At 36.6% G+C, this 13,874-nt stretch overlaps 1 protein-coding gene across 1 annotated transcript in view; it reads left to right on the forward strand.

The window, feature by feature from the left end:
* Positions 1-13,874, forward strand: part of CNTN1 (contactin 1) — a 248,436-nt gene that overhangs the window by 188,688 nt on the left and 45,874 nt on the right. Inside the window, exon 14 of the mRNA XM_027457131.3 lies at positions 3,123-3,298. Coding sequence (XP_027312932.1) covers positions 3,123-3,298 — 176 coding nt within the window. The remainder of the gene's footprint in view (positions 1-3,122; positions 3,299-13,874) is intronic.

Genomic DNA, 13,874 nt, shown 5'->3' on the forward strand with positions numbered 1-13,874 from the left:
TGCATTACATTTGTGAGGTAGAAGTGTATAGCCATATAGTTGCATTACTAAATTCCTTTCCCTTACAGATACTAGTATTTACTGGCTGAATACTGATTGAATATCCACAACAGTGTATTTTAAATCTGATGTCAAGTAATAAGTAGATGTAGAATTAAGAAAGAAAATATGACATTTGTGAACAGTTATGTCTACCAAGTCTTACTGGTTGTAGAAATGTAATTTATTAAATACATTTTTTAATGTCTGTTACAGAAGTCATACTGGATGTGGCAGCTTAATATCACAACACTAATGTACTAATGTAAGAATTAATCTGTATCATCAGATCTGTATCATCAAAAGCATTTTTACAGCTGATTTATTGTACTATGAGGAAGTTAGATCCGGTTGTAGGCTGGTCACTAGTGGTGTTCCCCCATTATTGGGGCCAGTTCTCTTCCATATCTTTATCAATGATCTGGATGAGGGGATCAAGTGCACTCTAAGTAAGTTCTCAGATGGCACCAAGTTAGGTGTGTTCATCTGCTTCAGGGTAGGAAGGCTTTGCAGAGGGATCTGGATCGGCTGGACCGATGGGCTGAAGCCAACTGTATGAGGTTCAACAAGGCAAAGTGCTGGGTCCTGAGCTTGGGGCACAACAACCCCAAGCAATGCTACAGGCTGGGGGATGAGTGGCTGAAAAGCTGCCCGGTGGAAAGGGATGCAGAAGTACTGGTTGAATATGAGCCAGCCATGTGCTCAGATGGCCAAGAAGGCCAACAGCATCCTGGCTTGTGTCAGAAACAGTGTGGCCAGCAGGATTACGGAAATGATTGTCCCTCTGTGCTCAGCTCTAGTGAGGCTGTACCTCAAGTACTGTGTTCAGTTTTGGGCCCCTCACTACAAGAAGGACATCTTTGGAGTGTGTCCTAAGAATGGCAGTAAACCTGCTGAAGGATCTGGAACCCAGGTCTGTTAAGGAGTGGCTGAGGGAGCTGTTTTTTTTTTACCATAGAGAAAAGGTGTCTCAGGGGAAACCTTATCAGTCTCTACAATTACCTTACAGGAGGCTATAGTGAGGTGGGAATTGGGCTTTTCTCCCAAGCTCCAAGTGATAAGACAAGAGGAAATGGCCTCAGGTTGTTCTAGGGGAGGTTTAGGTTGGATATTAGGAAAAAATTATGAAAGGGTTGTGGAGCATTAGAACAGGCTGCCCTGGGAAGTGATTGAGTCACCATCCCTGGAGGCATTTAAAAGATGAGCAGATGCGGTGCTTAGGGACATGGGTTAGTGGTGGACCTGGCAGTGCTAGGTTAACTGTTGGACATGATAAACTTAGAAGTCTTTTCCAACCTGTGATTCTATGCTGTTGTCTTTATTTTGATTAATCAGATCTTTTCAATGTTTGCAGTTAGTTTTGATCATCTTCTGCAATTTTACATGTCCTAATATTACCCTCAGCCATTTAATTATCTTGAAAGGTTATGTAAATAACCTTTATAATCCAGTCATACCTTCTAAAGTCAAGATGAACATTTGCATAGTAAATCTGCACAGTGAAACAATTAAACCATAGCTTTATAAACTCTATAAAATAGGTATAAAAAAGTTCTAAATTTTGGAGTATTCTGCTCTGATTCATCTAAATAAGGATACCGAACGACTAAGATGCCTCCCTTACGTGACAGCAGAAACAGAGTATTCAGATGATGTATTTCAAAATTATTTTCACATTGTGGACAATGATGAGTGTTGACTAAGAATGCTTTGAAAATGGCATTTCCAAGCACTTTGTGTGGCTCATAAAACTTTTCGGATATTGGTTATTACTACAAGAAATATAAAAGTTAAACTGAAATTGATAGGCACTGTAAAGTGTGATGGCCTTTCACACACGCTATTTTTACATTGCTTCTGGACCACTTTTTCAGCAACTTCTTAGACTGCTAGTTCTTTATGTAAACATTTAGTAACTCACTAATAGTAGAACCAAACACTGAATGTAGAAGCATAATATTAGAGTGCATCAGTTATCCTAAAGCGTGTCTATAGTAAGGGTTTTAGAGGGAAATATTAACAGCTTTCTCCAAGTACTGAGATACTCCATTCTGAGATACTGAGTAGTTGTGCCATACTCGTAGTCTCAGGATTAGGCACTTTTTGGATTAGTAGAGTAGGATCTGGATAAAAGTTTCTCTCCCAGACAGTGTGACAAGAAATGTTAAGTTTATTAGAGATACTTTGCAGTTACATGTATAATAGGGTGTAGTGTGTCCTTTGGAGCACACTGAAACCTGGATCTTAACTCATGGCAATAGCTCTTATGACTATCATCTTCCAGGATTTGGTACCCACTCTTATAGTTGTGAGAAGTTATTATATGCCATGTTGTGAGGAGCAAATATTCAGTGGCTTTTTGTTTCATGATTGTATCTGAGAGAAAAGGAACAAGTATCACAAGTATCCAGTGAGTTTCTTCCATGATCATGTCACTAATTTGCCATAAATTTGATGCATGTACCAAGATCTCTAGCAAGCATTTAACTCTCTGCCTGTTTCTGTTTCTGTAATGATAAGAGGGGTGTACAGCTTTCTTCCTTTTCTTGTATTCATTTTCTTTCAACGTGTAGCTATATGTATAGTTTGTTATACATCCCTTATATTGTTTCTCAGCAGAGAAATTAAGATCTCAGTTCCTGCAAAGCTGTAATGGAAATTTGATTCAGCCTGACAACTGAGTAGAACTTTCTATTTGTGAAAGAGACACGTTTTTAAACATATGAAATACTATAATTAAAACAAGAAATACACAAATACAACACAGGTCACATAAGATTCTTAACATGTCTTCTCTCTACCTGGGATATAGTGAAAGAATAAAAATAGCTTTGAATAGTTAGTAATATGATTCAGAGACAGAACCATAACCACTTTCAAAGGACAGCTAAATACAAGTTAGGCATTTCAGTTGTTGAAGTTTTCCTTTGTTCTGTTTAATTTGGTTCTTTCAAATGTAGCTGCATGAATAACATGTAAACTAGAGTTGAGGGAGTGGTTTCATGTATAATCAGTTACAGAGCTGAGCTTATATTTGCATAAACTCTTATTGGAATTTTCCATGTTTGCTGTTAACTTCACAGAAGCTACAAGGATTACTTTAGCGCCGCTGAATGTTGATGTCACCGTTGGAGAGAATGCTACCATGCAATGCATTGCATCCCATGATCCCACATTAGACCTGACATTTATTTGGTCTCTAAATGGCTTTGTAATAGATTTTGAGAAAGAACATGAGCATTATGAAAGGAATGTTATGGTAAGATACTACAGATCTTTATTTAATATGTGAAATATTAGTTTTCTTTATCACAAATTGTCCTTTGTGTTTTACTTTTTCAGTTGTGGTGGTTCAAGTCTGTATAAATACGGTAGAATAAAAACATAATATAAAATTACTTTAGACACCATACAGACACGTAGACACTTGCAGGTAGATACCTGAATTCAGATATCTAAATTGATGTAAGTATTTTGATATTTCAGTGAAATCCCACTCTGATGAAGAGTGAATACAACTGGTAAGTAGGTAGCTTGATAGTAAACAGGGTGCAGATTATCTTGGAAAAGCATGCATATACATTCACTTTAACTTGCCCATGTTTTTCTCATCAACATTTCTGGAATTTGGCACAAGGCTGGGCCAGATGGTGGGTAGGAGTCAAACAGTCTGTAAACACTGAGCAAGAAGAGTTTGTGTGAAGTCTAAACAAGTTAATACAAAGACACTTATTTTGGCACATAGAAAGAAGAATTATAGACCTTTTGTGTTTGCGTGTATGGTTATCTCTTTACAGACTTCTGTCAGGCTTATTCAAAATTAATACCTTAAGCCAAAATACTTTCTGGCTGTGTCTAATGATAATTTATGTAATATTCAACCACAACCTCAGAGTGTGTGTATATTTATTCTGTTGTTCTGAGTTTAAATGATGTAAAAATACTCAGATTTAGATAGAGATTCTGTTCATGCTCCCAAGAGAAGCTTGTGTGTGGAGAGAAAAGGTTGCTAACAGTGCCTGTGAAGTCAAGAACTCCAGGGCTTGGGGTCAGTTTCAGCTGTCTTCAAACTTATCTGCCTTCTAACAGTAGCTCCTACAGAGTCTTTGTCCTAAACCAGCAACATTATTTAATTTTCCATTGACCAAGAGATTATTTTTTCTGATATTATTTTTGAATATCTGTTTATCTCCAAGTGAGAAGATATTTCAAGCATAGCTAGTTTAGTCTGATTTGGAACAAACCAGTCCTTCAAAGGCCCAGAGCTTACTTAGCCTGCTCGTTTGCTGAGTTGTAAGCACCCCTAAGAATTCACCATGCTCTCTTTCAGTAAGAGAATGTCTTTGTCCAAAAAGACAGTAGAACTATACGATGGTCAGCTAGAAAACATTGAAACCCAAAGACATAAATCTCTTTCTGAAATAGAGCTCCTGAAAGTCTATGTCCAAACTCAGTAGCAGAGTACTACGGAATTAGAAAAGTGTTATTTTATTTTCTGCTTATGTTATGTTTATATCTACAAACTATGTAGATTTACACTAATACTCCAGCATCATCCAAAAAAAATCCTGCATGTGGCTGTTAGGCCACACTTTTGATGTCTTTATTTCCACATAGGTACTGATCAGTACATAGCAGTAGCTTGGAGAAGCTTGAATCACCTCCTAACAACATTAATTTTTCCCCAGATAAATGCCAGAATGAGTCTGTGTGTTGGTCAAAATAAAAGCTTAAAGAATAAAGCTTCTATTGAACGTATTCTGTGTAAATGGAATCCTTGTAAAAAGAACCATTCCTCATTTTGTACATTCTCTTTTAGTTGCTTGTTTTTAACCACTTGACAGAAGTCGTACAAAGAAGTTGTGTTACACTGAACAGCAAATCTGACTAAAAGAGTAGATGAAACAATGATTTTGGTGCAGAAGAAAGGTGAAACTGCCCTTACCAAGAACTTTGTAATGTAAAGCCTGAACTTTCTCCATCCGTTTTTCATTCATTGAAGAAAAGTGATCATGGACATTCACCTCTGAGTTGTCCTTTTAACAATGAAAATAGAAGGAAATACATATATATATATTTAGGAATTTTATTCTGAAATTTAATCACAATTTTAGGACACTTTCTACCAAAACATGTCTACAGAATGAGTCTGGGGCCAAATACAGGCTTCAGCAAGTGTGTAGGGCATAAATCTCTCTGAAGTTTGATTTAGTATTTAGCTTTCCAGCCAGCTGCTTCATCTTTCAGAGATAGCTGGTGGTCCTTCGTCTCCTGATCCCGAATTCTTCCCAACTCTGCAATATTTTAGCTGATTTACTGAAGTAATTGATTTTAAAAACCAAATTAACCTGTGAGAGAGGTGTTTCACTTCATGTAGGTGATGAATCTTGTGCTAGATGTAACTTGGCTCCTTGAATAGATTATAGAGATGCTTAATCCATAGTATGCAGAAGTGGCTGAGGCGTGACTAACTATTAATTCATTTAGACTGTTAAAGTTAAGTAGCTTAGAACCAAACATCAATTAATTTGTCAGAGTGTAGCGTTTTTTCCTGAGGGATGATTCTTAGTTTGTTATGTTCCTTTTGCATTTGATCAATACGGATATAAATAATTGAAGCTGGAGAAGATTGTTGGTTTGTATTTCTGAGCCTTATTTTTGCTTTCAAATGCAAAGTAAGTGCAGATCATTTCTGTTCCTCTTCCACAAGCAACTCGTTCTTCATCACTGAGGACAGAGGGGGCACTAGGATTGCATTCCAAGTCTGTAGCTGAGATTTGTAGTTATTTCAGGATTCAGCACTTAATATAGGATATATTTTTTAAATGTAAGGGATTAAATATAAATGTTTATATATGGGGTATAATTGAGAGGAATATGTACTTTCAACATTTCTGTTTCATTTGTTATCATTTTATTACATAAAGGTGTTATGCCCCCCTTTTTAATGAGTAAAGGGATTTTCTCCTGCCTATTGCTTGCATCTCTTTTGCAATTCTCATCTGAAGTCACTGGGTGGCAGGTTTGCTCAGGCTTTCTCAGGTGCAAAGGCATGAGCTGTTGTGTGTGCAGCAGCCCTAACTCCCATACTGCCACACAACTCTTCACAAACATAAAAAAATATATATTCCATCATGAATATTGCAATTACTGGCCATATGATGCATGCCCTCTGCTATAATTTCCTGTTGTTGAAGGATCCTACTCTATCTTTCTGATAATATCACTATTAATTTGTGTTGACAATGCAGATCAACATGCGGAAACTTGATACAGCCACAATATTTCAATTCTGAATATAATATTAATATTGTTGTCACATACATATAATTGAATGCTAATGAAATTCATGTAAATACCTGCATACATCTCTTTTTCTTTAAATGGAAGCATTAGTAACTTCATCATTTGCTAAAGGCAAAGCTAATTTGCATTACATTAGTACTAAAACTCATTTATCAAAACAACATTTGCCAGTACTGTTTTGATTTCACATGACCAAGTATGACAGTGATATTTAGAATGAAAAATATACATACTATTTGGTTAACTTTCTAAGTGTTAAATGGAGTCTACAAAATCTTACTATTAAATTTCTTGCTTTTGAATTATGTATGGTTCTTATTTAATTGAGAAAGTAGACATTAACATTTCCTTTCAAATCCTGTGCAGATATAGCACTTCAAGTAATCAGGAAACATCTGATGTTTGGTCATTTGTTACTTATGGATCTCGATTTTGTCATGTATATTTAAAGATTGAAAGGCTTACTTTTAATTCATATTTTAAATTACGTATGCTATCCAAATAAATTTTGTTATTACTAAACATTCTCTTTTATATGTGAAAGTAAAGGTGTATAATTCTATTTTTAATGTATACTTGGAACACTATAGTTATTTTGCATAGATAGTCAGAAAGAGTAACTCCATAATTTGTCTGGTTCCAGTCAGAAATTTGGTCCTTCCCTTCCCTTCCCTTCCCTTCCCTTCCCTTCCCTTCCCTTCCCTTCCCTTCCCTTCCCTTCCCTTCCCTTCCCTTCCCTTCCCTTCCCTTCCCTTCCCTTCCCTTCCCTTCCCTTCCCTTCCCTTCCCTTCCCTTCCCTTCCCTTCCCTTCCCTTCCCTTCCCTTCCCTTCCCTTCCCTTCCCTTCCCTTCCCTTCCCTTCCCTTCCCTTCCCTTCCCTTCCCTTCCCTTCCCTTCCCTTCCCTTCCCTCCAGAATTTTTGTTAGGCTGTTCCTAGGCCAAGAAAGGTGTCATTCGGGACATTGTGTAGCATTGCAACCAAGTAAGAAGCTCTCCCAGAACGAGGAGCACTCTTTGAGATGGTGCTGACACACCCCATTGACATGAGTGCTACTAGGCAGGAATTAAAATGTACTGAATCCATGCTGGCTCTAAAGTCAGGCCTTTGCATTGTGCTCTCCAGTGTTCACAGAGACATGACACAAAGGTGACAAAACATGTTTGGCACAGAACTTGCAGGACTTGTTGCTCAGGCTCTATTTGGCTTTGATGTCACTTCTGAATCCAAGCTGTCTGTGCATAATTGTGCAGCAGTGCGGACTGAACATCACTGCATTCTCAAAAGCCTTTTTGTTTTGTTTTGTTTTGTTTTGTTTTGTTTTTTAGTTCTATATTCAAATACTATTCATCTTACCTTACCCCTCTCCAAAGTGCAGAAAACTTTGCAGTCTTCAAGAACCACATTCATAATGCTCTGAAGTGTGGCCAGACAGCTACTTTTCATTAAAGTAAATCACAGGTGGAAGGGCCTGTTTCTTTGCTTTGACTGCAAAAGGTGTTTAGGTCAGACACCAAAATCCACACTATAGATGTCTGAAATAGGTGAGATGATTTCTAGATTGGAGACAGCATTTGCCAAAACAGAAAGTTCTCCAAAACAGATGTTTTTGTAAACCACAGAGAGTAAGTTGGACTGTAAAATCCTATTGGAGAAGAATAGCTTAATACCTGCTTGGGTTTTGTAAGTCATAGTTCGAAAAGAATGATGATTCCTTGTTTGGATGTGGTAGACAAAAATATATTGCTGTATGTTCCCGCTTTAACAGATTACTGAACAGTTTTACTGTATAAATCTCTCTTCTACACTCCACAGTCTTCTGCAGCAGAAAAGATACAAAGGTGTTTGTTTTAATTTTTCTTCACTGCTTCCCATGGTAATCTTCCTTGCAGAGTGTTGAGTCTATGTACAGCTAAATGACATGAAATCAATAGAAAGTTCACCAGGAGAACTGAAGAATTAGAGGAAAATATTTAGATAGGGAAGCTCAGTTACCTACTGATGAGGAAGAAGCAGCTTGGTGTGGACTGGAACGAAACCTGGGAGTCAGAGGCATAGTGAGCTCGTTCAATACAGTTTATTGAATATATTGAGGGGATAGATGGTTGTTCATGAAGCATGGCCAACCAAATCATTTGAGCTTCTACTTTTTCTGAAAGAGACACAGGACTCTCCAAAGGCACTGTCTCAATACATTGCTTTCAGTGCCCTAATGCATTAGGGAGAGACTTTAGACATGAGTGAGTTTGAAGTCACATATTTTGGCTAGGTTTGGGGAAAGAGACTTAATAGTAATGTAGCAAGCATGGAATGAGATGGATGGAGTCAGTGGTTAAAAGCAAGGAGGAGCAGGAAAGCAAAAGACAGAGATGAGCGTGAAGCCAAAAAGCAGTTAGCTCTGACTGAAGGCATTGAGGAAACCTATTATTAATCTGCAGTGCTATTTCCAGCACAAAGAAATATAGTCTATTTAAAGGGATCAAGATATGCCAGCTTCTGTTCTAGAACTAAAAAAAAAAAAACAAAAAAAAAATACAAAATCAGTCAACCTGTAACCTTATGTGCTTGTGAGTCTTCACAAACTGCCAAAATCCATGTATCTTCCCTATTTAGCTAAACAGGACCTGAAAAAGCTACATGGGTTCACCACTAAACGTAGAAATATAGTTGGCAGTTTATTCTGAATTTTCATCATCAACCATAAGGCTGTGAGCCATGAGTACAAGTGAACAAATATCTAGTCTTTTCTTTTTCCTCTTAGAAGTAAAATAACAGGGCATATTACCACAGGGGTGCTGGTACAAAGCATACTATCCTGAGGCAGTCGCAGTGGTATGCTGAATGGGGAAGAATAATATATTTGTTGGAAATATTTTCCAGTCCACATTTCAGGGGTAGAATTAGCACTGTACTTCCTTTACATATAAATATAGTTCACTGAAGGAAGAGATTCTTTAGTGGGAATGGCCCTTTCATCATTATCCTGCTGTTTTTGTTTTTTTTTTTTTTTTTTTTTTTTATTTACCCGTAACTTTTATGCCAGCTGTAGCTTATAAAGCAAAGTGAGATAAGCTCTTCTGTGAATGGAATTGAGACACTAGAACTGCATTGATGTTGTTGTCCCCATGTCATCTCTGATCTCAATATCAAGAAAGTAGCTACAATCACATTTACATTAACATTCATCAACAGCTGCTGTTGGATTTTCTGTACAGGAACAAAATAATTCAGGCAAACTTATTTAAAGTTCATAGTTAAACATTTTTTTCTTAATACCTATAAGTTATCACTAGCTTTGGAAAAAAAGCTGATCTCATCTCCAAGAATCCCATCTCTTCCAAATTACTTCTTAATGATTGTTTTATTATCATACCTCCACTGTGTATTAAAACACATGTGAAGGTTTGTGTTTGCAAACCTGACTTAAAAAATCTCTGCTTATCAGATTCTTATGTAGTTTTGTTATTACAAAGGGCTCATTAGCTTCATAGTAACATAAGGTCCTTTATTGTTGCTGAGGTTGTAACAGAAGTGATACTCCTTTCAAACAGAAGACTAGGCACTTGTAAATGATTTTCCATCATGTAGGGTCATATTCTGATGGCATTTAGTAGTTTTGTGCACTGGCAAAGGTGATTGTTAGAAGGGAACAGTGAATCTCAGAAATAGAGCATACAGTACTATTTTTGACATCACTATTAAAGCATAAATATAGGGTTCATATGATGAAAGTCTTTGCTTGAAACTTGGTAAATATCTGAGTGGTGAACCACAGATACACTTGGAACATCCTTGAATACTGCTGTCACAATTTCCAGTCTGTGATTCATTTTTTCCTGTATTAAGGAAGGCATTTTTTAACTTAGCCAAGCTGAGGTTTTTGAAATGAAAACATACAGTGCATTCATATCTAATTTGTGGACAGAATCTGCTGATGCCCATACTCCTTATGTGCTTTGTAAGCTCTTCTTTTACCACCAAGAACTTGGGCTTCTTCTGAAGCATGGAAAGCTTTATCACCAACCATATAAAGCTGTGATTCAGGAGAACTTCTGAACCAACATGGTGTGATACCATATCTATGGTTTGATGAATTTTTAATTATGTTATGTTTTTCCATGTTTTCTGTCACTTAGATTTTAAAACGAAGTTCCCATAGGGGAAATTATTATTAGAATGAGCATATGGGTACATCATTAATAAATACAGAATGTTAATTTGTTAACGTAAGAATTAAGGAGTACTAAGACTTAAGAATTTGTAATCATTTGTATGAAATAATAATATGATTATGATAATTCTTAATATATACAGTTTTTGTGAACCTTATTGGACTGGACAAACTGCATGTGTTTCTTTGCAGATCAAAGTGCAAGCAATAGTCAGAGACTCACAGGCAGTATGGTCCTCTCCAGGATGATATTTATATGCTACAGGTTTATACAGAGTACTAAAATAGAGGACCATTTATCTCTTTAAAAAATAAAAAATAAACACACACACACAGAAACTCAAGGGTTTTGAAATTCTGCAACTTCTTTGTTGTAATTTTTGGAGGTCAGAAGAACAGGTAGCTGCCCTTCTCTACTCCCACAGCAGTACTGACACTCCCAGTGATTTTTCTTCCTGAAAGCTGTTGACAGCATTGCGTAGCCCACTGTAGACAAAAAAGGCTTACCTGTGGTTAGTCAGGCAGCCAGCCAACATTCGTTTATGCAGTAATCCCCACAGATTTTCAAAGGCTGCTGTCCTTGAAAGCAATACCCCTGGAATTCTCATGAATTAACTAGGGGGCAGCCATACAGAAATGCCATCATTCCAGACTCAACTCATGTCTGGATCCTACTTGCACTTTGGAAAATTGATGTATTAGTTATGACATATTAGTTAAGACCGGTCATATTAGTTATGTGTGGAAAGTGCAAATATGTATATACATACATGTATGAATGTATATCTTAACATGGGTATAGTTTAATAATGTCTAAAAAGAAAATAATCAAGATGATTTTTAAGATGCCTTCCAACCCAAGCCATTCTATGATTCTATGATAAAAAGAGAAAATAAGCACTCATATACGGGATTTTTCAGTGATCCAGTTGATCTGTGTAATCACTGCTAAGAACTCTTGTGTGACCTGGAACTTAGAAAGGACAGTGTAACCTGTATTTCTGTATGACCCTACAGCCCTACATGGCAATCAAGAAGTATTTCTAGCCAGAATTAAGCATTCTCTTTTATATGTTCTCAATTCTAGTTTTTATCAGTTGAAACTGTTTACCTCAATAATTTCTTAAAGATGTGAATTCTTGTGTTAGACACAAAAAAAAAAAAAAAAAAAAAAAAAAAAAAAAAAATGGTGTTAACTGATTTAATTTTTTACTGGAATTTTAAGTGATCAGAAGTTTAAACTGGCATCCAAAATCCTCACTAGAGTTTGGAAAGGAAAAGGATAGTTTTATCTGGCTATTTTTATCTCCCTAAATATGAACTGAACCGGCATTCTACTTTCAAAACATTTGGAAAATATTTAACCTCTTTTTTTTTTTTTTTTTTTTTTTTCTTTCCTTCTCATTTTCAGACAGGAAACAAAAAGTTGATGACATAACTTTATGTCATTTATTCAAAATGTGTAATACAGGGACACTAATGACAGCCCATCATATTTTAGATTGTACTGAAGGTCTTTGTTGTTCCCTAGAACCATCCAGTGATGATAACACCGTTTCTTATGCCTAAATATTTAACAATTTCTTTCTTACATACCATTTTGCATCTGAATTCTTTTTGTTGCTGCCTGTGAAGGTTTCAGGATTGCAGGGTTTGTTTTTTATAACAAAATGAGATTTCTGATCAGTCTGAATGTTGCCCCTTCCAGTTTGTGTGATATAAATCCATCTGTTAATCTTTTGTAACAGTTTGACTGTAATGAAAACAGCCAGATATATTTTGGAGAGAATTTTTTTTCTTTTCTGAAATACCTTAAAGACTACCAGATGTATAACCATGTGATTTAGCTTAGAAATCTTTTTATTCATTCACTTATTCATTTATGTATTTATTTATTCATTTTTGCATATCTGTTCAAGCACAGGTAACTGAAGATAACAAACCTTATAGCCATCTGAAAATACGGCTATATGTTTTCCCCAAATATAGCCATTCAGACATCATAAAGATTAGCACTTTGCATCCTAGAGATTTTCTTCAGAATGTGTAATTTGTAGGTTTGTCAGAGTTTCATCCAAATTGAAGGACTTTTTCCAAAACACAAGATGACAGTAGTCATTATGGGTTGTCCAAAGGCCACAAGGTAATGAAGTATTACATAAGCTTCTAAGAGAACTGGAGAAAATTTGCAAAGACCGCATAGATCATCTCTTGAATCACGTAACGTGGTAATAAAACAATTAAGGCCTATAGGCCTATCAGTCTGACCTCAGTGCTGGGGAAGCTCATGGAGCAGATTAGGTTGAGAGCCACCACACAGCACCTACAGGGCAACCCAGTGATCAGGCCAAGTCAGCACGGGTTTATCAAAGGCAGGCCCTCAGCTCTGGTGAGGCTGCACCTTGAATACTGTTTTCAGTTCTGGGCCCCTCAGTACAAGAAAGACATCAAGGCCCTGGAACATGTCCAGAGAACGGCAACAAAGCTGGTCCTAAGACCAGTTCTAGACCCCAAAAAAGGGTCTAGAAAATAAGTCTTATGAGAAGCGGCTGAGGGAACTGGGGTTGTTTAGCTTGGAGAAGAGAAGGCTCAAGGGAGACCTTATTGTACTTTACATTTGCCTTTACATTTACCTTAGAGGAGGCCATAGCGAGGTGGGGATTGGTCTCTTCTCCCAAGCACCAAGAGATGAGAGGAAATGGGCTAAAGTTGCACGAGGGGAGGTTTAGGTTGGACACTTGGAGAACTTTCTTTGCTGAAAGAGTTGTGCAGCATTGGAACAGGCTGCCCAGGGAAGTGATTGAGTCACCATCCCAGAGGTCTTCAAGAAACATGTAGACTTAGAACTTAGTAGCATGGTTTAGTGATGGAGTTTAGTACTAGGTTAAAGGTTGGACTAGATGATCATAGTGGTCTTTTCCAACCTGAATGATTCTACGATTCTGTATTACTAAGGACTTCATCTTTGCATTAGACTCCTGTGTTTGAGAAATTCCTTTTGTACTGCAGTGTTCATTATATAATGCTGAATCCCATCACTATATTTATATGAATGCAGGTAATACTGACACCTAGTGTAGTATATCCCTCTAAGTTAGTTATTTTTATTGTTTCCATTTTAAATACTATATTCTGTATATCTGTTAAATCATGTTTTATTCTCTTTATATATTACATATTAAAAGCCTGCTAGAAATTCTGATTGAAATTTTAAAACATCATACAGAAATACTTAGACATTATAAACTCTTATGCTATATTCTGATTAGAACCAACAGATTTTAAATCTTTGACAATGGAGATGTACTTTCTCTGTTAATTTGCTAAATTAACTAATTTGCTAATTTCTCTGTAAATTCAC

The sequence above is a fragment of the Anas platyrhynchos genome, chromosome 1 (genome assembly GCF_047663525.1).
Source record: "Anas platyrhynchos isolate ZD024472 breed Pekin duck chromosome 1, IASCAAS_PekinDuck_T2T, whole genome shotgun sequence".
NCBI lineage: Eukaryota > Metazoa > Chordata > Aves > Anseriformes > Anatidae > Anas > Anas platyrhynchos.